The sequence below is a fragment of the Littorina saxatilis genome, linkage group LG16 (genome assembly GCF_037325665.1).
Source record: "Littorina saxatilis isolate snail1 linkage group LG16, US_GU_Lsax_2.0, whole genome shotgun sequence".
NCBI classification, from domain to species: Eukaryota; Metazoa; Mollusca; class Gastropoda; order Littorinimorpha; family Littorinidae; genus Littorina; species Littorina saxatilis.
Genome location: NC_090260.1, coordinates 19,857,197 through 19,877,199, shown reverse-complemented (window position 1 = coordinate 19,877,199; position 20,003 = coordinate 19,857,197). Strand labels below are relative to the sequence as shown.

General features: G+C 41.2%; 3 protein-coding genes across 3 annotated transcripts in view; 2 read left to right on the top strand and 1 right to left on the bottom strand.

Moving 5' to 3' along the window:
• The window catches only part of LOC138951510 (lysM and putative peptidoglycan-binding domain-containing protein 1-like), a 333,283-nt gene that overhangs the window by 250,102 nt on the left and 63,178 nt on the right, over window positions 1-20,003 (bottom strand). The gene's annotated exons all lie outside the window — the stretch shown is intronic.
• LOC138950577 (guanosine-3',5'-bis(diphosphate) 3'-pyrophosphohydrolase MESH1-like) lies at window positions 9-8,483 on the top strand. Its single transcript, XM_070322284.1, has 4 exons — window positions 9-380; window positions 763-818; window positions 1,999-2,080; window positions 4,155-8,483. Exons 1-4 carry the CDS (start codon window positions 251-253, stop codon window positions 4,442-4,444), a joined length of 558 nt encoding a protein of 185 aa, XP_070178385.1. The 5' UTR covers window positions 9-250; the 3' UTR covers window positions 4,445-8,483.
• LOC138950576 (uncharacterized) lies at window positions 10,513-19,153 on the top strand. The gene is made up of 4 exons (XM_070322283.1): window positions 10,513-11,812; window positions 12,286-12,455; window positions 16,363-16,528; window positions 18,258-19,153. Exons 1-4 carry the CDS (start codon window positions 11,098-11,100, stop codon window positions 18,488-18,490), a joined length of 1,284 nt encoding a protein of 427 aa, XP_070178384.1. The 5' UTR covers window positions 10,513-11,097; the 3' UTR covers window positions 18,491-19,153.

Sequence of the window (20,003 nt, the reverse complement as noted above, 5' to 3'; positions counted from 1 at the left end):
GACATAAACTCAACCCTTGAGGGGTGACAGGTTTGCAGACACGATGTTATCATTCCCAATTAATTGAAGAAACGGCTCATCACCGACAAAATGATTCTTTTATTAGCTTTAAAAATGTAAACCTATTGTGTTGATTGAACTTGACTTCTTATCTGCGACACTCTGCCAAAAATTAATGTAGCAAAATACATAGCTTGTTACCTTCACAGATAGATTCGTCGGCTGTAGCAGACAGCATTTTTCTACCGGAATGATGGCTGCAATGGCAGAAAGTCTGCATGTTGCTGAAGTCATTCGATGCGCGGACTTTGCTGCCATTAAACATAAAGACCAAAGGCGCAAAGACCCAGAGAAAACACCTTATATCAATCACCCCATTGGTTTGTCTTTGCTGAATATCCCTATTTCACTTCAGTACATCTAAAGAAAGAATTTGACAGTGCGATGTGATGAAAGTTTGAAGCATATCATAGCTTGATTCTCCTGTATCACATAATTATCTTCCAAAATTCTATGTCTCTGATAATTATGAAGTCACACATCTTGTGTTAACGAAATGCTCAAGGTCCCCAACAATACCAAAACATTCCAAAACAGATACATTTATTGTACCAACCTCGAAAAGTATTGGACAAACATTTCTCTTTCATCTGCCACCCTAGCTGCTGTTATTGAATGGATAGCATGGAGACCTTGTGAAAATGTGTACATGTACCACTACCAGAGTTGTTAAAAAACTTAGTTCTTTTTCTTCCTATTCAGGGGTGGCTCACATCCTCACCCACGAGGGAGGAATCACTGATCTACAAGTTATACAGGTATACAAGGCTCAGAAATGGTCAAATGTGACCAATGGTGTGTGTGCTTTGGGTGTGCCAGCTTGTATGCCTTTGTGAATGTGTGTTTGTGTGTGGAGGGGATGAGGATTGCGCAGGAGGGGTGGACATGGCTTCTGCATTCAAAGGTTAGCAATAATGATTTACATGATATATTTTATAAGGCGTTCCAGTTTTCTTGTCATAACCATGTATTGTTTTGTATTATGTTTTGTCATTTTTATGTTAGCATAGTTTTATGTTTGTTTGTTTGTTGTGTTGACAAAAAAGGTGTTCTGAATGAAATTGAAATTAGTATTCTTTGATTATTTTTGCTGTTGAAATATACTTATGTTGTAATTATTGTTTTGTTTCAGGGGTAACGTTTTTGAACTTCGTTGATCAAAACCATTTGGATTTTTCATTGAGTTTGTTAATCTGTTTTGAACTCTGGTTGTGTTGTTTTTGATTTTGGTTTGAAGATAAACATTTATGCATTTTAGAAATAAACCGAAGATCTCTTTTCATTTAGTAATTTTAGTGAATGAAATTTGGAACACCAAACATACTTTCGTGTTGCATTGTGGGGATCGTGAAAATAGTAAAACGTAAAAGGTTACCTCACCCATACCCTCGGACAAATTTGCTGAGACATTAACTATATAGTCTTAGCAGGTTTACACATCATTCTGTTCATGATATTGATTTATTAGTCCTGCTGAATTATCAATATTATTAGTTTTGTATTGAGTACTATGTGTGTGTGTACGTGTGTGCGCGTGTGTGATCTGTGTCAACGCAAGAATGGTTTCCCTGTTGGGCCCCCCCCCCAAAAAAAATGGTCTGTTTACAGTAACATAGGCCAAAAAAATAGGGTCGGTAGGTCAGGATTTTAAAAAAAAATAAAAAATTCTCCCAAAAAACATATTTTTAAGTTATTTTGCCAAAAAAACAAAGCCTTTTTTTATTTTATTTTTTTTCATTTTTTATTAAAAAAAATTTTCTTTTCCCAAATGCCAAAAAAAAGTCTAGGGTCGCACGAAAAAATAGGGTCGGTCGGGATACCGTAAACAGACTTTTTTGTTGTTGGCCTTACAGATTAAACTCGTTTGAGCTGATGCAGTATGTGCATTCTGTTAAAGTTTCTGCTTTTCAAAACATGATTTTGTGTCATGAATTTCAGGCAGCTTTGCTTCATGACACAGTGGAAGACACGGAAACAACATATGAAGAACTTGTTGATGTCTTTGGCAAGGAGGTGGCAGGTAAAAGAAATGAACAAGTGCATGGTGTAGTCCCTGAAACGGATCTAAAACATTGGAACCCCCCTTTTAAGACCTCCAAAAATCTGAGAAAATTAGGCCTCAAATGAATGGAAGGCGAAAAGGGTCAAATGATCGAGCAAAAGGATCGTGCAAAAGGATCGATCCTTTCGCGTTTGACCCTTTCCGCCCGACGCGCGGAAAGGGTCAAATAATCGAGCAAAAGTATCGATCCTTTCGCGTTTGACCCTTTCCGCCCGACCACGAAAAGGGTCAAATGATCGAGCAAAAGGATCGATCCTTTTACACGATACTTTTGAACGAGCAGTTTCATCGCGCTGTTTCGGAAAATTATGGAACGGATTAGCACAAAGAACAAATCTAGAAAGTAAAGTAAGTAGATTACGTGTTCTGGTGCGGCGTGAAGGAGCATGAAATATCAAGAGAAATAAACAAAAAATTCTTGTTTTAGCGAGTACATTTAGGGGTGTGTAGTTAAAATTACTGTGTGAAAAGTGTTTGGCGCGAAGCGTTCGTCTGCAACAGATCTAGATGTGCCACTTTCAGCACGTGTACAGGAACGTGTACGGGTAACGTCATCAAACCTAGTTTTTACGTTACGCGTTTGAGCCGAGATCTGCAGTCTTGGTAAACAATGTATGATTTAGAACATTGGAGAAAAAAAGTGAGTCACGGGTGACAGAATATCTACACGTACACGTACAGGTCTTTGCTACACGTTCGATCATCTAGAACACTGGACGCATGTACACGCGAACTGAACTCTGAAGTCAGTTTGCCACCAAAATGTGAACTCCAGACTGTGTGCCTGTAAAATTACGGTTCCACTTTTTGTTGGCACCGGATCCAGTAAAAGGATCAATCCTTTTGCACGATTACTTTTGCTCGTGTGTTTGACCCTTTCCACGCGTAGGGCGGAAAGGGTCAAACGCAAAAAGTAATCCTTTTACTCGATCCTTTTGCTCGATCATTTGACCCTTTTCGCCTTCCATACAAATGGGGGTACATTTACTGAATAGAAAATCTAGAAAAGTAAGGTCTTACTCTTAAAGGTCCTTGTCCACATTTTTATACCGAAATCGCCATTTGACCATTAAAATGCAGAGTCTATTATCTACAAATATCAACAATACACCCCCTTTCGATCAGGAAAGACGAAGCCAGTGTAGCCGTTTGAAAATTCATTGTAGTATTCCAGCGTAGTACTCATAGTAGGATATCCTTATTTGGAAAATGCCAAGCGCAAAACTCCTCTCAAATCCCGTGCATTTCGTGCGTTTATAAAAAAGCTTGGACAGCGCTCCAGTGTCAAACTGTTGCTGCACTTGTTTGGGCGTGGCTATGAGCATAGTGACATGAATTTGATTGGTCAGTATTTTTAGGCAAAGCACATGTTCTCAGCAAACAGAAAACAAAATATTGGAAGCGTGAGTCACGCTACCCAAAAATAAAATCTTTTTTTACATATATATTTTTTTTCTATAATTTTTTTCCCCACGGTTCACTCATCATCTGACATAATTTTGTATCGAAATCTAACCATAAGATTATTGAAAAAAAGCAAAAATGTAGACGACCACCTTTAAAAGGGGGAGGTCTTAAACTGGGGGTCTTAAAAGGGGGATTCTACTGTATCTCACATTGTACAGTAAGTTGTACCACAATGTACTGGTAACAGCTAACTGACAGTGGGGGGGGGGGGGGGGGGCAGCCAAAAGTGTCCTTACAATGCAGATGCATGGCCTGTCATGACAGGTATATTTTGGTCAAGGTAATAGAAAAGAGAATTCTAGAATGTGTCCTTTATTGGTAGGTGTCCACTCATCAGAGGGGCCTCACATGTAGGTGTCGCTGTATTCAAGTTTGGGTCATGAAAACTGCTGTACATCTACTGTATTCAGTAGCCTGAATTTCCTGTCGTGTGGTCTCTAGTTAAAGCGTATTTTGAACATTTTCACGCGATCTCCAGTGTTGATCTTTTTGTTTCAGGCCGACAGAGTGACTAAATGTTTTGATATTGTTTTACACGACTTGTTTCTTTTTGTTTTTGTGGAAGATTTGGTGATGGAGGTCACAGACGACAAGAACCTTTCCAAGCAGGAACGCAAGCAATTTCAAATCGAACACGCTCCACACACATCCCACAAGGCGAAACTGGTCAAACTTGCCGACAAACTGTACAACTTACGAGACCTTTCTCGTACAACACCAGAGAACTGGACAGCGGAAAGAGTGCAGGAATATTTTGTGTGGTCGTCCAAATGTGTCGCAGGTTTGCGAGGAACGAACATGAAACTTGAAGATGCTTTGGATGCTGTGTTTAAACAAAAGGGGGTGAAAGTTTAAAGTTACATTTTTTTATTTTTTTTATTTTTTAAATTTTAAACATTTTTTCATTCTTTTTATTTGGTGTTTAACGTTGTTTTCAACCGTTTAAGGTTATATCGCGATGGAAAGTTACATTCCATCTAGGGTGAACAGCCATACGTTCCCCACCAAAGATCTCCTCAGGCTTTTTCACAGGATAAAAGCATCCTTCACCTTTGACACATGCCAAAATTCAACAGCCTGGCTGCCCCCTGTGCACAGCTGGAATTTTTTGTAGAATGTCTTTTTTAGGTCAAAAAGAAAAATATGTCTGTTTCCGGTAACCCGACCGACCCTATTTTTAAGCGCCGACCCTAAAGTTTTTTTCGCTTTTCGCAAACAAAAACAAACAAAAATAAATGAAGTCAAGTATACTTTATTTAGTTTCAATATATCTAGGTCAAAAACGTGCTAAATAATTGTAAGTAAACTAAGGAAGCGTTTAAAAAAACAAACAAATAAAAAACACGTAAAAAGACGTTAACAAAACGTAAGAAAAAGTTGTTTTTTTAAATAGATTAAAAAAACGACCGACCGACCGTATTTTTTTCGGCGATGTTACCGGAAACAGACATATTTTTCTCTTTGGCCTTACCTGATCCAAACGAGTTGAATTTTAGTCTCAGAATGCACCAGATTGCACAGATTTTAATGTACCATTTAAAAACAATTCGGAGGAGCATGCCCCCAAACACCCCTAGAAAAAAGGGATTTCCTCGGTTTTCATCACAAGAGAGTCCCACCCCTGCACCTAAGTCAAACGGCCATCTCAAACCAACAACAAAATCCAACCCTGCACAGTGACAGAATGCAACCACATAGTGACATTATCGATCTTGGTGAAAGAATGGCGGGCGCGATGGCTTGGTGGTAAGACGTCGGCCTCTTAATCGGAAGGTCGAGGGTTCGAATCCCGGCCGCGGCCGCCTGGTGGGTTAACTGTGGAGATTTTTCCGATCTCCAAGGTCAACTTATATGCAGACCTGTTAGTGACTTAACCCTCTTCGTGTGTACACGCAAGCACAAGACCAAGTGCGCACGGAAAAGATCCTGTAATCCATGTCAGAGTTCGGTGGGTTATAGAAACACGAAAATACCCAGCATGCTTCCTCCGAAAGCGGCGTAAGGCTGCCTAAATGGCGGGGTAAAAACTGTCATACACGTAAAATTCCACCCATGCAAAAAAACATGAGTGTACGTGGGAGTTTCAGCCCACGAACGCAGAAGAAGAAGAAGAAGGTGAAAGAATGCTCTGATTCTGTGTGAAAGCCTGGACAGATCAGCGGCAGTGAACTGATCGTTTATGCCAGAAGGAGGTATCTTTCAATGCAAAGCTTACATATAAGCATGCAGCTGCAACACCATCCTGAACTCAGGTCAAATGAGTTACTTCCCTTCGGGTCTCATTTATCCCTGACAGGATGCCTTGGGTTTTTTTTCTGTGGGTAAGAAATCGACTTTTTACATATTTAGAGCTTTTCGTAATGTGTTATTGATATAAGCAGATTCGCGATCGTCGATAATGATTTTTCATGGTGTTGTGTAATTTTTAAATTACAAAGGAATTGATATGTAAGACAGTTTCAAGCGAGCTATCTTTCGCGGATGTATTTACTGTGCAAACAACTCTAAATATGGCAAAAGTGTCACGTGATAATCAACTTTGGCTACGAAGCAGACGACACTTTTTCTGTGACCAGTTGGGAGTGATGCAACAATATCACGGTCTCCTTCCCACAGCAGTCTTAAAATTTCGACTTGTTGGCTCACGTAAGTGTAGCCTATGCGATGCTAACTTTTGTCTGTCTGTGCGTGCGTGCGTATGTATGTGTGTATGTCTGTGGTAGAAACTTTAACATTTGACTGAACACCGAAATACTAATTTTACCTGGTTATTATTCAAGCAACAGCTTCAAAGTATTGAAGCAATGATCAACATTTCTTCGGCACGTATGTAGTTTAAGTGTGTATCCAAAGAAAACGGGTGGTGGGGGGTTTTGGGGGGGTAAAAACAGCTGACTGGTTTGTGTCGTGTGTGGTATGTAGACCAGGTCAGGGGTCAAGGTTAGGTCAGATCACGTGAAGGATTGTGGTATAGATACAGTTATCACCGAGCTGCAGTACGCCGATTCGGAGAAGACGATTTCACATTGTTCGGTTTCGTAGCTCCAGAAAAATAGATAAAGAAGATACCAAAGGAGATTTCCCACAGGTTAATCTGCACAGCGTGTTTCCTGTGTCTGCGCGAGGAAGCGCTGTCGAAAGCGCAGTGTCGATCTGGCCATCTGACAGTCGTGTCCCCGTAAGTAGGCTACAGACAGACAGATCTAGATCTAGTGTCTCGCACTCTTGCACCGTGTCACCTATGCTTACTGTGTGTGTGTATGTGTGACGGAGTGATTGAGTTTGTGTTACTGTTTGTCGATTTCTTACGTGAGCCTTGATGGCTTCGCCTCTTGTTTTAACCTTAGAACGATGTCGTTATCATAACTGTGAAGAACAGAACGGAGATCACTGTCGAAGTCGGCCAATCTGCAATCACTTTCGTCTCAGTTCGTCTATTCGCAGAAACATTAGCGAAAAACATGGGAGATAAATCTGTATTCTTGTTTTGATAGATTTCCCTTTAATGCGCGTAGTAACTATTCATCCTGTCAGAGAGACCTGGAGCGATAGCGTGGACCGATGATTATCAGAATGCTGCAACACATGTATAAGTTATTGTTACAAATTTTGTTGCTATATGCACTCGAAGACACTCTGCTAAAAGATTCTTTAGATGCTCTGTTCAAGCAGAAAGGAGTGACTGTTTAAATGTATGAACGTTTTCGGAAATAACTCTTGTCGGACCCCCCGCGGGTTAGGGGGAAGAATTTACCCGATGTTCCCCAGCATGTCGTAAGAGGCGACTAACGGATTCTGTTTCTCCTTTTACCCTTGTTAAGTGTTTCTTGTATAGAATAAAGATTTTAGTCAAGCAGTATGTAAGAAATGTTAAGTCCTTTGTACTGGAAACTTGCATTCTCCCAGTAAGGTCATAATATTGTACTACGTTGCAAGCCCCTGGAGCAATTTTTTTATTAGTGCTTTTGTGAACAAGAAACAATTGACAAGTGGCTCTATCCCATCTCCCCCCCTTTTCCCGTCGCGATATAACCTTCGTGGTTGAAAACGACGTTAAACACCAAATAAAGAAAAGATAACTCTTGTCGGGTTTGTAGGGGTTGCGAAAGAGAGCTTACTGTTCCTCTGAGAAATAAAGTCACACATGCTCCTGTACATGTGTTTCCGACACACCCCTCGCTAGTGATTGGTCCATCCTGTCCTTTGTTTGTTGGAGGTTTTCCAAGAAAAGGTCACTCTCCCAAAACCCATGCAAACCCTTCAGAGTTATTTTTTTAATTCGTCTATTGGAACATGTATGTGTCTTTAATCATTCCTTCATACAGTCAAACCGCCCTTTTAAGACCCCCCAATTTAAGATTCTCTCCTTTTTAAGACCTTGTTTTCTCAGACTTTCTGTTCATAACCTCTGTAAAATTACCCCCATTTTAAGACTCCCTCCCTTTTATGACCTGATTTTCTCAAATGTTGAAGGTCTTAAAATGAGGGTTCCACTGTATCCACTTTGGTATGCTGAGTATCTGAGTAATCCTGTGTAACTTTTTGGAATGGGTCTTTCCTGCGTTGTTATGGTTTTGTCTTTTGGAGCCTGAATCTTCAAACTTGATGGAAAATCTTTGACTTCTCTACCTTGTAACTGTTTGTTGACTTTTTATGCAGCTTTTTACGTTGAAGTTTTCTCAGATGTAAATCATTTTGATTCACTGTATTGATAGATAACCGCTGAACCTCAAAATTATCATCCTGCATTTGTTTTTGATGGCCGAGACAACCACAGTGTCGTCATCTTCCAACGTAAAGCCTAAGGCACAAAAAAATAGTCTGTTTACGGTAACATAGGCCCAAAAAATAGGGTCGGTAGGTCGGGATTTTTATTTTATATATTTTTTTTCCCAAAAAACATATTTTAAGTTATTTTGCCAAAAAACAGACTTTTTTTCTTCCCCCAAATGCCAAAAAAAAAGTCTGGGGTCGCGCGAAAAAAATAGGGTCGGTCGGGATACCGTAAACAGACTATTTTTTTTGTGTGTGCCTGCTTTTTAAAATATGCCTATCAAAGTATCATTATGGATGATTATCTTTGATGTTGTTGTACATCTGAGAGTGGCATCTATATAAAAACTGTGATAATATTTTGTGTGTGTGTTTGTGCGTATCATGTTGAGAATTGAGTATTTCCTCTTGTAATTTCACAGTGAATCCTTCTATCGTTTAGCTTTTCTGTTATATGCGGTTGACATCCACGAACTCTTTGCCTGATTAAAAGTTTTAAATTCCCAGTGAAGCATTTGTGCTGTGTTGATTGTAAAAAAATATTTTGACTGTCACTATGTTGCGCTGCACTGTGGCCTATAGTATGCGGTGTGTGTGTGTTAGTGTGTGTGTGTGTGTGTGCACGCGTGCACACGCGTTTGTGTGTGTGTGTTGTACATGACATTGGGTTTGACCACTGAGTTTTGATGATTTATGGCCCACCTGTATCGCCTTGGGGTGTCGCACACACCTGACTTCTCATGCGAGACAGGGAGGCCCACAGACCCCAGAGCACATCCTGCAGTCCTGCCCCTGTACTAAGACGCACGGACACAGCACTGGCCGCATGGAGCTACTCTAGCGGAGAAACTCTGGGGCACCAAACAAGACCTGGACACGACCACAAACTTCACAACCCATATTAGACTGGAAATCTGAGGCCTGATCCGGCCTGATCTAGGAATGCTGAAGAAGAAGAAGAAGATCAATCAATCAATCAATCAATGAGTCTTATATCGCGCATATTCCGTGGGTACAGTTCTAGGCGCTCTGCAGTGATGCCGTGTGAGATGAAATTTTATACGGCCAGTAGATTGCAGCCATTTCGGCGCATATTTACCTTTCACGGCCTATTATTCCAAGTCACACGGGTATAGGTAGACAATTATTAACTGTGCCTAAGCAATTTTGCCAGGAAAGACCCTTTTGTCAATCGTGGGATCTTTAACGTGCACACCCAATGTAGTGTACACGGGGGGAGGTTCGGACACCGAAGAGAGTCTGCACACAAAGTTGACTCTGTGAAATAAATTTCCGCCGAACCTGGGATCGAACTCACGCTGACAGCGGCCAACTGAATACAAATCCAGCGCGCTACCAACTGAGAAGATGATTTATGTTGTCCTCCGAAAGCGGCGTATGGCTGCCTAAATGGCGGGGTAAAAACGGTCATACACACAAAAATCCACTTGTGCAATAACACGAGTGTCCGAGGGAGTTTCAGCTCACGAACGCAGAAGAAGGAGAAGAAGATGATTTATGGAGTTTCAGATTCAAGCAGTGGGGAAAAAAAATCAATTAAAAATGTTAAAACTCGATTTAACAGACTTTTCAAGAAATGCTAACCTTCTCCGACATCTAGTGGACACAGCTTGGACTTCTTCTTCTACGTTCCCGGCCATGCGTCTTGATGTCCAGTCCAGTGTTGAGTGCGAATCCCGCAGTCGGCCGCAGTGATGCCGCTGTCCCCCACAGCTTTTCGCGGAGCTCCACTTCACTCGGCCACGTTTGGCGCCTCAGGGTGTCGAAGGTTGGGCAGGTCTGCAGTACGTGCTCTGGTGTCTGGGGGCCTGTGCCACACGGGCATTGATCCGTGTGTAAAATCTTCAGGCGATAGAGGTGGCAGCTTGGACAAGTTCCGAGCAATAAAAAGCAACATGCGCCTCAGCAAAAAAATAGATGAATAACACTAAACTCGACCGGCCTACCAACTCAAACGTTTTTGGCCTTGTCATCGGAAATTTTTTATTTATTTTTTTTTTTTTTTGGGGGGGGGGCCTGTTACTAATCTGTAGGTATGCTTCGTTCGTTCACATACTCATTCACACACACACACAGTGACACACACAAAAACATGTAGGTGTATGCATTATATTTTTAGGTGTAAAATCAGAATGATTTCCAAATCAGTAGAAATCCAACGGAGACAAAAATAGTAGACACTAATCTGCCAACAAATTTCACTCAGAAAAAAGCAAATAGGAATATAAATAAAATTCTAAATCAGCATGAGTCTCCGTTCAAAATGAGACGGGTCAGAAAGTTTCATACATTGTTCTAAAACCGTTTTAAGATCAGAACGAGCAGACGATGCAAGGGAGGTCAGTCTGCGGTAACTTCGTTCTTGTGTAGCAACTTCCGGTTATGAAACCGCATGGAATGGAATTACTGTTTGACGTGTGTGTTCTCAAGACAGAACGAAGAAAGCCTGAAAGATTGTGGTTTTCTACACTTCAACAGGAAAGCCAATACTTAAATCCCTTAGTGAATGTTTGTGATTTATTTCTCTTTGTGAAATCCTTAGTGTTGATAGTTGGTGGCCAAACGAACTGAAGAGTGAAGGCTGAAGCTACACCCAAACGGCCAAAGCCAAAGCCTTGCCCTTGGATCACAAACTTGATAGTTCTTTAGAATTTGTCAGATTCATTGTTGCCAGCCTCACCCCCAGAACCGCGTTGTTTTCTAGTCTGTCAACCATGCAGCGAGGGATGTTTGTGCTCGTCGACAGTGATGTGGATGAAAAAGAACTGGAGTTTATTTCCACCAAGCTGAAGAAGCTTCACAAGAGAAGAGAAAAGAAAATGAAAGAACGAAAGAAGAAAGACTCATCCGTATCACCCTCACCCCCAGACAGCGACACAGCATCGGTTAGCTCAGTGACAAGCAGCACAACATCAATACCACAGTGCACACAGATTCCGCAGGGCGGGTTGAAAAGGAAGAGAATGCCTGCTGAAAGTGAAAAGCTTGTCTCCAGCAAAAAGTCTTTGACAGACAAGCCAGACATTATTGATGGATGTGAGCAGGGAATAGGTAACAGCTTTGATGATGGTCAATCCGTAGTGAAGAAAGGCAAATTACAAACACAAACTTTCAAAAAGAATGAAACTTCTAGGGCAGTGACGTCATTAGATAGATACGCTTCCAGTTCCACAAATGGCAAAGTTGTTTCACAGTCACGTAACTCTAGCAAAAATAACACAATTACTCAAGCATCATCCAGTTTGAGCATCACAAGAAACCTGTCATCCAGGAATGCATCTTGTTTGACAAACTGTAAGTCTTGTGCTGAGGACTCTTTGCTAAGTCTCAGTGACAGTGTGTCTGACGAAGACCATAGAGAGATGAGCAACTACATTGCCTTGGACTGTGAGATGGTTGGTGTCGGGCCCAAGATGACCAGTGCTTTGGGTATGACGCTGATTTGCTTGTTGGTTGTGAGTAAGAGAGATTGTTTGTGCCTATGCGTGTGTGTGTGTGTGTGTGTGTGTGTGTGTGTGTGTGTGTGTGCCAGTCTTTGTTTGTGTAGCCCCTCTCAAATTTCAGAAATTTTCCTTTTCAAATTGCATCCATCAGCATCGCATTCTGCCAGTGATAGTTGTATAATTCAAGCATAATAATATATATTATTTAGAAAATATTAGGATGCTTTTGTTTGTTCTCTTAAATTTATTTATAATGAAAAGTCAGCTGACAATTGCTGCCCTACATCAGTACATGCCAACCCACATAACGAGCAGTAAGTAAGTGCTGGCCACGGACATGTTCAAGGCGTTCATATAGAGGAGCGACTGAACAAGCGTGTGAACTATTGGTCAGAGAACAAAATGAAGACACACCCGTGGGCAAAGAAGTCAGCTGAAAATGTTTGCCTCAACTTGCAGGTCGCTGCAGTATCGTGGACCACCGCGGCGTAGTGATATTTGATCGTTTCGTCCAACCCGAGGACCCAGTGACAGACTATCGGACACCCTGGAGTGGACTGCGGCCCCGTCACCTCAAGCAAGGGATACCTTTCATGGCGGCTCAGGAGCAGGTATCACAGCTTCTTCAGGTAAACTCAACACAAATAATCTTAAAAAAATGTAAAAGTTTTGTTAAACAAAGGAACCCCTCCAATTTAACTTTTTAAGACTTCCAAAAATCTATAAAAAAAAAATGAAGGTCTTAAAAAAGGAAAGAGTCTTAAAATGGAGGTAACTTTACAGATTTTATTAACAGAAAAAATGAAAAATCAAGGTCTTAAAAAGAGGGAAGTCTTAAATTGGGGGGGTCTTAAAGGCCAACATCCACAGGAATTTTTCTCCTGGAGCGACCTAAACTTGAACCCGAGGCAGTTCGCCAAAAAGAACCGCCGATCACGAGAAAAGCATGCAGCGGGTGGGGATTTGGTCTCGGCAAAGAAACTACAATGCAGTGTTTTGTCTCGGTGAGACTGAAAGAGAGACAGAGAGCACGAGAGAGAGCGACAGGGACACAGTGATTCAAACGCACAACTCTAGTAAAGTTGTCGTAGCACGACCGTCCGCCTATGGCCAAAGTGATCCGGGTTCGATTCCCGGCATGTGTGGTCTATGTTTTTTTGTGGTTTTTTTTTTAATTCTTGTTTGCTATTGTTTATTATGAACGTTTTAATGTTTTATTTTACTCTAATAATTTTTTTAATTGTGTAAAATAAATAAATATTTTTTAAAAAAAAATTTTTTTTAATCCACGTGCACAAGACAAAAACTTTTATACTGGGGGAGCGAGCCAGTCTGAAGAGTACTCGGGTCCAGCGCCAGCGTTTTTATATTTAGTCAAGTTTTGACTAGATATTTTAACATCGAGGGGGAATCGAAACGAGGGTCGTGGTGTATGTGCGTGCGTGTGTGTGTGTGTGTGTGTGTGTGTGTGTGTGTGTGTGTGTGTGTGTAGAGCGATTCAGACTAAACTACTGGACCGATCTTTATGAAATTTGACATGAGAGTTCCTGGGTATGAAATCCCCGAACGTTTTTTTCATTTTTTTGATAAATGTCTTTGATGACGTCATATCCGGCTTTTCGTGAAAGTTGAGGCGGCACTGTCACGCCCTCATTTTTCAACCAAATTGGTTCAAATTTTGGTCAAGTAATCTTCGACGAAGCCCGGCGTTCGGTATTGCATTTCAGCTTGGTGGCTTAAAAATTAATCAATGACTTTGGTCATTAAAAATCGGAAAATTGTAAAAAAAAAATAAAAATTTATAAAACGATCCAAATTTACGTTAATCTTATTCTCCATCATTTGCTGATTCCAAAAACATATAAATATGTTATATTCGGATTAAAAACAAGCTCTGAAAATTAAATATATAAAAATTATTATCAAAATTAAATTGTCGAAATCAATTTAAAAACACTTTCATCTTATTCCTTGTCGGTTCCTGATTCCAAAAACATATAGATATGATATGTTTGGATTAAAAACACGCTCAGAAAGTTAAAACAAAGAGAGGTACAGAAAAGCGTGCTATCCTTCTTAGCGCAACTACTACCCCGCTCTTCTTGTCAATTTCACTGCCTTTGCCATGAGCGGTGGCCTGACGATGCTACGAGTAAAATGGCATTGCGTTCAGTTTCATTCTGTGAGTTCGACAGCTACTTGACTAAATATTGTATTTTCGCCTTACGCGACTTGTTTATATTTAGTCAAGTTTTGACTAAATATTTTAACATCGAGGGGGAATCGAAACGAGGGTCGTGGTGTATGTGCGTGCGTGCGTGCGTGTGTGTGTGTGTGTGTGTGTAGAGCGATTCAGACTAAACTACTGGACCGATCTTTATGAAATTTGACATGAGAGTTCCTGGGTATGAAATCCCCGAACGTTTTTTTCATTTTGTTGATAAATGTCTTAATTTGATGACGTCATATCCGGCTTTTCGTGAAAGTTGAGGCGGCACTGTCACGCCCTCATTTTTCAACCAAATTGGTTCAAATTTTGGTCAAGTAATCTTCGACGAAGCCCGGGGTTCGGTATTGCATTTCAGCTTGGTGGCTTAAAAATTAATTAATGACTTTGGTCATTAAAAATCGGAAAATTGTAAAAAAAAATAAAAATTTATAAAACGATCCAAATTTACGTTAATCTTATTCTCCATCATTTGCTGATTCCAAAAACATAAAAATATGTTATATTCGGATTAAAAACAAGCTCTGAAAATTAAATATATAAAAATTATTATCAAAATTAAATTGTCGAAATCAATTTTAAAACACTTTCATCTTATTCCTTGACGGTTCCTGATTCCAAAAACATATAGATATGATATGTTTGGATTAAAAACACGCTCAGAAAGTTAAAACAAAGAGAGGTACAGAAAAGCGTGCTATCCTTCTTAGCGCAACTACTACCCCGCTTTTCTTGTCAATTTCACTGCCTTTGCCATGAGCGGTGGCCTGACGATGCTACGAGTAAAATGGCATTGCGTTCAGTTTCATTCTGTGAGTTCGACAGCTACTTGACTAAATATTGTATTTTCGCCTTACGCGACTTGTTTCTTTTTTTGGAGAAATGTCTTTGATGACGTCATATCCGGCTTTTCGTGAAAGTTGAGGCGGCACTGTCACGCTCTCATTTTTCAACCAAATTGGTTGAAATTTTGGTCAAGTAATCTTCGACGAAGCCCGGACTTCGGTATTGCATTTCAGCTTGGTGGCTTAAAAATTAATTAATGACTTTGGTCATTAAAAATCTGAAAATTGTAAAAAACAAAAAAAGTATAAAACGATTCAAATTTACGTTCATCTTATTCTCCATCATTTTCTGATTCCAAAAACATATAAATATGTTATATTTGGATTAAAAACAAGCTCTGAAAATTAAAAATATAAAAATTATTATCAAAATTAAATTGTCGAAATCAATTTAAAAACACTTTCATCTTATTCCTTGTCGGTTTCTGATTCGTGAAAGCGAAATTACATTTAGTCAATCTGTCGAACCCACAGAATAAAACTGCACGCACTGCAGTGTTTTCAGTCACGAGTATAAAACAGCTTCGTCAATCCACGCGGCAAGGAAGTCGCTCAATTTTTGCGTGCAACACGAAGTAAACGGACATGCAAGAATAGCGACGGGTTCAAGTTTAGGTCGCTCCAGGAGAAAAATTCCCGCGGATGTTGGCCTTTAAAAGGGGGGCTCAACTGAAAACAGAAAAATCTCACACCAGCTATGTCGAAGGCGTCATCAGATGTTGAAAGGGTGTCACCAGCACAGTTCTGAAGAAAACTGGAGTTGATTGATCTGGATTTGATGAGAACATACTTGCCCGATTACCATGCCAAATTCTGAGTACGCTCATTCTGCACCTTCTGCGCAGTACTCTGTTGTTCAAGAGGTGACCAGGGTAACTCTTTAGATCATTAACTTACAACCACACTAAACATAACCAAGATGTTGTCCTCAGCCTTATTTCTATCTCCTGTTTCATTTTTTGTCCAGAATCCCTACTTTGAGATTTAGAAAGAAGTTATTAAGATTGTTAACAGCAAGAGCAACTTCAGTGAATACCAATTTTGATTTTAGGAGGTCTCAAAACTAGGTTCCACTGTATCAGAAGGGGGGAGGGGGGTGGCGGTAGCTCAGTTGGTAGAGCACTGGACTTATGATCCTAAAGTTGCAGGTTCTAATCCGGGCCGGGCCGGACACAGGTCAACTTTATGTGCAAACTGAGAGACGATATGTATTCATGTTCTACCCCCTTGTTACCATTGTGGCATGTAAAAGACCTTGGTCATTCTGCCATAAGTGCATGTGGCTGAGTCGACCTAAACACGCATACACCAGGGTAGCGCAACTTTGTTGCTGCTAGCTTTCCAGGGAAAGCGACCCGAATTTGAGTGATGGGACAATAAAGTAAGGAAAATGAAAATGAAATTGCTGTTCTTTGAATTGAGTGTTTTGCCCTTCTTGTGAATGTTATGATTTGTGTTGCACAGGGTAAGGTGGTGGTGGGCCATGCTGTCTACAATGACTTCAAGGTGCTGGGCATACCCCACCCGGTGCACAACATACGTGACACCGCCAGCTGTAAGCTGTTGAGAGAGATGGCCGACCTTCCTGGTGGTGCATGCGCCTTACGCAAGCTGACACAAGTTCTGCTTGGTAAGCTTTGCCCTTTGACACAGAGGAATTCATGATTGTTATTATACATGCAGGGGTGGCGAAATCTTCGCCCGATCGCCAGGGATGAGTAAAATATCCGCCGGGCTAGTAGAAATCACCTGGCAACTCGCCCGACTGGCCAGTGACAATTCTGGTCAAATGCAACACTTTTGGGTATACTATCTTGTTTCAAAGCATTATGAACACTGCAGATGCAGCAACTGTGGTATGAACCGGGCCAGCAGAATTCTGGCGGGCTAATGACTTTCTTGAAGTTACACGGTCGGCTAGCGAGTTTAAATTTTGAGATTTGGCCATCCCTGACATGTATGCTCTTTAAATACATTATTTTTGCCCCTTTTTGGTTATGAATGAATGAGTAATCGTGCTCTAATCAGAGATGAAATTGCACTTAATATCAAGAGTTTATAACGGCGGGGATGTAGCTCAGTCGGTAGCGCGCTGGATTTGTATCCAGTTGGCCGCTGTCAGCGTGAGTTCGTCCCCACGTTCGGCGAGAGATTTATTTCTCAGAGTCAACTTTGTGTGCAGACTCTCCTCGGTGTCCAAACACCCCCGTGTGTACACGCAAGCACAAGACCAAGTGCGCACGAAAAAGATCCTGTAATCCATGTCAGAGTTCGGTGGGTTATAGAAACACGAAAATACCCAGCATGCTTCCTCCGAAAACGGCGTATGGCTGCCTAAATGGCGGGGTAAAAAACGGTCATACACGTACAATTCCACTCGTGCAAAAAACACGAGTGTACGTGGGAGTTTCAGCCCACGAACGCAGAAGAAGAAGAAGAGTTTATAACTGTGGATCCCAGTGTGATCTGGACATTTCAGGAGGTTATTGAAAAAAAAAAAGAGGGGATTTAAATTTGGAGGAAAATTTTAAAAAACTTCTTATGCTGAAAGTTTTTCTTTGAAAACTGGACCTTGCACTGGGCAGACTGCAAGACATTAACATCAAAGATGGAAGGTGGAAGTTATTCAATAGTTGAGGAAATGAAAACTTGTGAGTTTGTTGTGAAATGGTAAGTTGGCTGATAATCCGCAACCTTCTCACCCTTTTGTCATTAAAAGTGAATGAATGCTTTGGAAAGAAGTGAGGTTTGTTTGTTCGTTTGCTTAACGCCCAATCCACCATGAAGGGTGATATCAGGGCGGGTGATATCAGGGCGGTGCTGCTTTGACATTTAACGTGCGCCACACACAAGACAGAAGTCGCAGCATAGGCTTCATGTCTCACCCAGTCACATTATTCTGACACCGGACCAACCAGTCCTAGCACTAACCCCATAATGCCAGACGCCAGGCGGAGCAGCCACTAGATTGCCAATTTTAAAGTCTTAGGTATGACCCGGCAGGGGTTCGAACCCACGAGCTCCCGCTCACTGGGCGGACGCCTTACCACTAGGCCACCGTGTTGCGGTAAGAAGTGATGTAGTTCAGCAACCAGATCAGGCAGACTGTTTTAGCGGAAACTCTGTCTACAGTGGAACCCCCCTTTTACGACCTTCAAAAATCGGAGAAAATAGAGTGAGTTTATGAACAAAACATCTGAGAAAAGATAGTCTTTAACATGAGGAAGTCTTCAATAAGGGGTTCTTAAAAAGGGGGGAGGTTGGTGGTTCACTGTAAATTTTTTTTAATACTTTTTACTCATGCTTGCTGTGAATGGATGAAGTACAAATGTCAGTGTTTTGAACCTTATATCCTGCAGGTCGCACAATCCAGACGCGTGAGCACTGTTCCGTGACCGACGCCAGGGCTTGCATGGACCTGTTCCGACTGGTTCGATCCAGCTGGGAACCAGTCTTGCTTGCCAAGTTTCAACGACGGGAGGCCAGGTATACGCCAGGTATGAAGGTCAACGCCACAGAAGGAGAGCCGGGGCTGAATTCTTACCTGGACGATGAATACTGGCCGTCAGATATGTTCACAGAATCGTACTGAGCTGGTGGTTGTCAATGTGACCAAAATGTGATAAAAATATGCAAGAACTGTGGAAGTAATTGTTGAAGCTGGTGTTAGTGCTAGGTTTTCACTTATATGTTAAGGTTCTCTGTAAGCAGGGATATGCATTTTACATAAGACATAAGATGATTTTTCCATATACATGTAATTAAACAATGGATAAAAATAATTTGGTTTGACTGCTCTTAAAAAAACACTTGTTTTGAGGTGGTAGTTAGGATGGCCCCACAGTGTTGGAGGATTACATGAATGCTGAAGTCTCAAATACAAGCTGCAGGTAGTTTATGAGATACATTTGTTTTTAAGGCTCTGGGTAGTCCATGACCCAGGAATAACGGTAAAGGTTAACACTGACTTAATACATGAGTTTTGTTGTTTTTGAGAACTTATGTAAGGAAGTGGAGTGTGTGTTTTGCACAAATGAAGTGGCGCCTCTGACTGTTAAGACAATGATTGCCTACACAGCCATTGGGGTAGACAGTCTGTCATTTATTATTGAACACTTTGCATGTTGTGCATTTACAGAAACAAATGCAATTTGGAGGTTCTTCAGAAACAAATAAAATGTTGAGGCTTCTTATTTATATTTGTCTGTCAAATTATGAAGTCCATGCACGAGAAATGTGAGGAAAATAAAATACTGTTGAATTTATTGTGTATGTATTCGAATGGCTTTGGTTAGTGATGTGTATGGACACACACACACACACACACACACACACTGTCTCTCTCTCTCTCCCACAGAAATGCTTTTTGTGTGTGTTTTTTGAATGTTTATATCCACATGCATCTGATAAAATACACAATGCCTTGAACATTTTGCGCTGCAAGTTCTTTTATCAAATCAAAAAGTCTGTTTTGCTGTTCTCAGTTGGGTTTTCAGTTATAAAACGATTTGCTCATTTCTTTTAGCTATTTGCAAATCCACTTGCACAAAAATGGGTTGGTTTGTTAAAAGAGGGAGAGAAAGCAAACGGATGCGACATCAGCAGTGTTAGGTGTGAAGTTTGCATTGCTGAGTCTTTTATGCCGTAGCTTCTTCTTCTTCTTCTTCTTCTGCGTTCGTGGGCTGAAACTCCCACGAGTGGAATTTTCACGTGTATGACCGTTTTTACCCCGCCATTAAGGCAGCCATACGCCGCTTTCGGAGGAAGCATTTTGGGTATTTTCGTGTTTCTATAACCCACCGAACTCTGACATGGGTTACAGGATCTTTTCCGTGCGCACTTGGTCTTGTGCTTGCGTGTACACACGAAGGGGGATAAGCCACTAGCAGGTCTGCACATAAGTTGACCTGGGAGATCGGAAAAATCTCCACACTTAACCCACCAGGCGGCCGCGACCGGGATTCGAACCCTCGACCTTCCGATTAAGAGGCCGACGTCTTACCACCACGCCACAGCGCCCGTCTGCCGTAGCAATAGATGTTGTTCTGAAATTACTGCTGAGGTTTGTGTGGGCTGTTGAAGAGTTATGCCCCTTAGGAATGAAG

Excerpts from the sequence above, each read along its gene's own strand:
- LOC138950576 (XM_070322283.1), top strand. The coding sequence starts at position 11,098 with ATGCAGCGAGGGATGTTTGTGCTCGTCGACAGTGATGTGGATGAAAAA. Across the intron at positions 11,813-12,285 it reads CAAGATGACCAGTGCTTTGG|GTCGCTGCAGTATCGTGGAC; the intron begins GTATGACGCTGA and ends CTCAACTTGCAG. Across the intron at positions 16,529-18,257 it reads GCTGACACAAGTTCTGCTTG|GTCGCACAATCCAGACGCGT; the intron begins GTAAGCTTTGCC and ends TATATCCTGCAG.
- LOC138950577 (XM_070322284.1), top strand. The coding sequence starts at position 251 with ATGATGGCTGCAATGGCAGAAAGTCTGCATGTTGCTGAAGTCATTCGA. Across the intron at positions 819-1,998 it reads CTGATCTACAAGTTATACAG|GCAGCTTTGCTTCATGACAC; the intron begins GTATACAAGGCT and ends CATGAATTTCAG. Across the intron at positions 2,081-4,154 it reads CTTTGGCAAGGAGGTGGCAG|ATTTGGTGATGGAGGTCACA; the intron begins GTAAAAGAAATG and ends TTTTTGTGGAAG.